General features: G+C 39.8%; 1 protein-coding gene across 1 annotated transcript; it reads right to left on the minus strand.

Annotated features, from left to right (window-relative positions):
- Nucleotides 1–878: 878 nt before the first annotated feature.
- LOC108675796 (collagen alpha-1(II) chain-like) lies at nt 879–3,423 on the minus strand. Its single transcript, XM_018163823.2, has 2 exons — nt 2,384–3,423; nt 879–1,938 (listed from the first exon to the last, which is right to left on the minus strand). The coding sequence occupies exons 1-2, from the start codon at nt 3,214–3,216 to the stop codon at nt 1,773–1,775; spliced, it is 999 nt and encodes a 332-aa protein (XP_018019312.1). The 5' UTR covers nt 3,217–3,423; the 3' UTR covers nt 879–1,772.
- Between the last annotated feature and the right edge of the window lie 1,379 nt (nt 3,424–4,802).

The following is a 4,802-nucleotide window of genomic DNA, read 5'->3' on the forward strand; positions in this document are numbered from 1 at the left end:
CGACAACGATGTAATCAGGGAGGCTGTTCCGCATGTCGGTGACTCGAAGCGAGAAGAAATGTTGTCGCGTCGATGAGTTGCAACGCATTTTTTTAGTTTATAGCCGTGGCCCCTGATGTTGGTTATGTTTCAAATTCTTTGACTCCATCTGGGACCTTGTATAAAAACCGTGGGTATACTTGGATACTTCGATGAGGTCACCACGCAGACGTCAATAACAGAGGCTTGTAAGCTTCATTATCTTCAAGCTTTTTTCATGAGACTTGACCTTTAATCCTAGAATTATCCTTGTTGCATGTCTTAGAACACTCTCGAATAAATTTTTGTCCTTTTCGAACTTTGGTGACCACACGGCGTTTCCAAACTCTAGGTTCGTACGCAAGACAGCGACAAACAACAGCTTCATTGCTTGTGCATCAAGGTTCGCAACAGCTTCTGATCAGTCCAATTAAGCCGTTTATTGGATTATGTCAATATGCTGGAAAAATGTCAACTCCTTTTTGACATAAACTCTTAAATCTTTCTCCACGCTAGACTTGTCAATCAGCACTCTCTCGATCGTTGCAACCATAAACCGGTTGATCTTTTCTTTATTCGTTAACACTCATTTGAATATTCATTTTGGGGTTTAAAACATTCATTGATTTAACTGTTATGTAGTCAACGATGAACACAGTCCTGGAATATATGCGAACATAAATTCATATAAGAAGCAAACTCCATCACTTACGTTGTTTATCTGAAGTATGCATACTGTATATGTAGGTATGCGTATAAGTGACTACATTGGATTCAATTTTGTTGCATCACTTTACCATACCCACTTGCGCGTATGTTAATTATATTAATTAACCATACATGCCTGCGTGTATGTTAATTATATTAAAATAAACGCATACACACCTCCGTGTATTTTAATTATATTAATCAACCATACATACCTGCGTGTATGCTAATTGTATTATTTAGCCATACATACCTGCGTGTATGTTAATTATGATGATTTACCATGTAACCTGCGTTTACGTTAATTATTTTGAATGACCATACATACCTGCGAGAATGTTAATTATTTTAATTTACCCTATCGGCCTGTACGTGTGTATTTGAATTAATTGTCAGGTCATCCTTCAATCAAGCCCCATTCGGAATTCGGCGAGCTGAAGCGTAGGCAATTTAATTCAGATCAGTTATGGCAACCGTACAGGAATGCGCTTGATTCAAACAAATAATTGAACCTATGCAAACGTCGAACACATTCAAGTTGATATCCTGCGCTCCACCATAGTTAAATGAAATTCTTGCATTCGAATAAATACATTTTAGTTCATCTTATTCTTCATTCTCGCCTATTGTCCGGCAAGATTTATTCTTAAATTCTTTATCTACAGAAAACGAGGCAAAAAATCTAAATTAACCATTTAAACATTTCATCCAGCTCTTTCATTTCGTATCAGCCGTTTAAATATTGTTTCGTTCATTTGACCATTTCGATTCATCCTTTTATATATATTCTTTCTGATGAATCCCATTCCAACTCGAGGAACTTGGGATCGGGCGAATTATTCACACAACCATCCCCATCTAACGCGAACTCCGTCGTTTTAAATATTTGATGAAGTATTGAATTGTGGCCTTGACTAGTTCTCTCTGATCATACCAAATAAAATCTTTATCCTATGATTTTATAGGTGCACGTTGAAAGTCTCCTAAATAGTTTTCTATTGAAATCAGACCACAAACAATTTCAAACAGCAATATATCAATCGATGTTATATTTCCTTGGGTAGGGCGAAGACTTCGTCGGTTTGCTGGACGACGTCGCAGGAATTTTCCCGGCGCCTGCAGAAGATTTTCTGGTTGCTGCCGCGCGCCGCCCAGGTGGCCGCGTGCAGCTGGTGCGACTCCTGCACTCCCAGCACGTGAGCCAAGCTCGCCCTGGACAACGAAAATATAAATGTATTTATTTTTATTTATTTCAGAATTAAACCATCTAATGTGATTATAAAAGCTGAATAGGACTTCTTTAGCAAACAACTCACTTTACTGTTTCGTTTTTCGGGCTCATGTTTCTTAAGTGTACGAGAGTACGACTAACAAATTATGTAACGTCACGTATCCATAAGGAATAATTACCTACTGCTTCTAATGTCTTCAACAAAGAGGTAATGTATCGATCAATCAACCAATTTTTCATGCCAACCAGTAAACTCGCTTAAAGCCTTTATGTTAACAACTCTGCATGGTCTCCTACAACGTTAGCCTCATAGAAGGCATTGAGTGTTCTCAAGGAGTGAATACAACTTATTAGATAAATGCAAGCCAAATTTGGAGATAATTACAAAGAAAATTGAAGATTGTTCCCATTAAATTTCATTCTTACAGAATCAGGGAATCAGTTGCGTCATATTTCGATGATAAGAAGAACTCAAAGAGCGAGCACTTGACGCAGCCTGTAGGGTCTTCGAACTGATGCCACAATTCGTTGACCGCACTCACGGCATCGCATTTACTGTCGACCTCTTTTGTCAAAGTCGCAGATTTTTGGTTTATTTTGGAGTAGAGGAATGCTAGCAGCTGCGGTGCATCTTGCAGCTCAACAGTTGACTCTCTGGCGTGTCTCTTCTTCAAGCTCCTGTAGCTCAAGTCTCGACCAGACACATTACTGTCACCTATCATACCATCCTCTCCATCGTCTCCGTCGGCTCCGTTGGGTCCCGGCATACCAGGGTCACCCGGCATTCCTTTGTCTCCATCATCCCCAATGTCTCCAGGCATCCCAGGGTCTCCACCAGGGCCTTGAGCTCCCACGGGTCCCGGTCCTCCTGTTGATCCTTGTGGTCCCATCGGCCCAGAAATGCCCTTCAAGCCCTTGTTCCCTTTTTCTCCTTTGATGCCTTTCATTCCTTTATCTCCCTTCATGCCTTTGTCGCCTTGTGTACCCTTATTTCCTATCATACCTTTGTCCCCAGATGCCCCAGGAGGTCCAACACTTACGGGTAGCAGAATTTGGAGCAGCAACCTCAGGAGCAGTAAGGAGAGCGCGCCGTACGTGCCGACAACGAGCGCCACCAACAACTTCGGTACTTTGCCTTTGCGATGTCCATCATTAGGCTCAATAACGATACCTACGGGCGGTTCATTTTCGTAGTAGTCATTTCTTGAGACTTCAGGACTTCCTATAAAACTTGATGATTGAGGGCTTCTTGAAAACATCACCCGCCAGCGTTCTTTTTGCTTCGCAGCTCTAGTGCTCCTTCGGTGCAGAAAGCTCGACTGGCTTTCGGAAGAGAAGTTTATAAATGATAGAATTTTATGCGAAAGATGAGTGCAGACGTCAAAAGCTAAATTTTTCAATGGTAGTTGCTCATTGCAAATAAAATTCGCAAGCAAATTTTCATTCTTCTGAGAGGCCGTTAGGAAATTTGAGGTTCGAAATAATCCATTCCTCAGGCAACTCCAGAATATCGCTTCCTGATTCAGACCTTAGCAGGGGAAGAAGACGCGAGTTATTCAAGGCTATTTCAGGCCAGAGTTTTGAGCTGTTCAGGAGATACCCAGGCACATCGGATTGCCTATTAGCGGGTTTGTATTCTTGAAGGCTTGCCAGAGATTTGTATTGACTCTGAAGAATTGAATTAGGTTGATGGTAAATTGGGTCATGAATGAAGGCTACGCAGATCCTGATCGCCGAATGGACCACGCAGGCGAGGAAGCACGACTGCTGTGTCGACCACATGGCCTGGGCGATATCGCTCTGAAACATGACCAAGAATATACAGAGGAATTAAGTTTACTTGACTTTGTTGATAGGCAATTCATATAATGTGAATATATCCTATATCAATACATATAATGTGAAATTTAAAAACTACTAAACAAAAACTGCTAAACAACTACAAAAACTACTAAACAAAAACTAAACTACTAAAAACAAAATTTTCTACTAAAATCACCTGGGGGTTTATGCTGATTCTGACGGTTTGAAAACTGCTTCTTCTGGCTGGAATTATTACGCGCTTTACGCTAGGGCAGCAATTATAGTTTAATTTCCGCTCGCGTTGTAACAGACGGTTTACGTTGCAGAGATTCTGTGACAGAGAAGTGCTTCTAACTCCTGAAGGAATAAATTTAATTAAAATTGGAATCGCTGAGATCCGCAAATTTGAAACAAATAGATTATTACGCTAGTGGGTTATATTCATCCCCTTGGTAAAAAATTCAATTGATAGATCATTTGAAGTAGGAACATATGTTATAATTTTTATGTAATAATTTTGATCAATTTTCAAAATGATATAATAAAAATTTGGGCAATAATTGAAGGAATTTAAAGCACAACGGATGAGCGCTGCGAAGTTTTCGTGCAAAGCAAAGCCAGCGCGGACGAGAGTTTGAGCGTTTGGTTGTGCCGTGCATGAGTAAAAAACAAATTTGTGATCAGATTTTTTTTTCATAAACTTACATCATTTGACTGAGATACATTTGAAATGATGGCAGTCTAATGGCTTTAAAACAACCTTTGAATTGATTTTGTAGAAACAAGGTTTATTCCTTGTTATTTCAACGTCAGCTATATGCCTGGTGGGATAGAGTGCCAGTATTCAGCGGGTGGCCGTTGTTAACATACACAAGCTATAATTGAATATTTTTACGAATCAAACAAAAATGCGGATAAAGGAAATCAGTGCTTAATATGGTATGCGATAAATCCCTATTGAGTAGCTGATTAATAATTCAGAGAATGACTTCATATTCCATCGATGTTTTTCTATTTCGATATTTATATATCAGTAGTTTGA

The sequence above is a fragment of the Hyalella azteca genome, unplaced genomic scaffold (assembly GCF_000764305.2).
Source record: "Hyalella azteca isolate HAZT.00-mixed unplaced genomic scaffold, Hazt_2.0.2 contig6575, whole genome shotgun sequence".
NCBI classification, from domain to species: Eukaryota; Metazoa; Arthropoda; class Malacostraca; order Amphipoda; family Hyalellidae; genus Hyalella; species Hyalella azteca.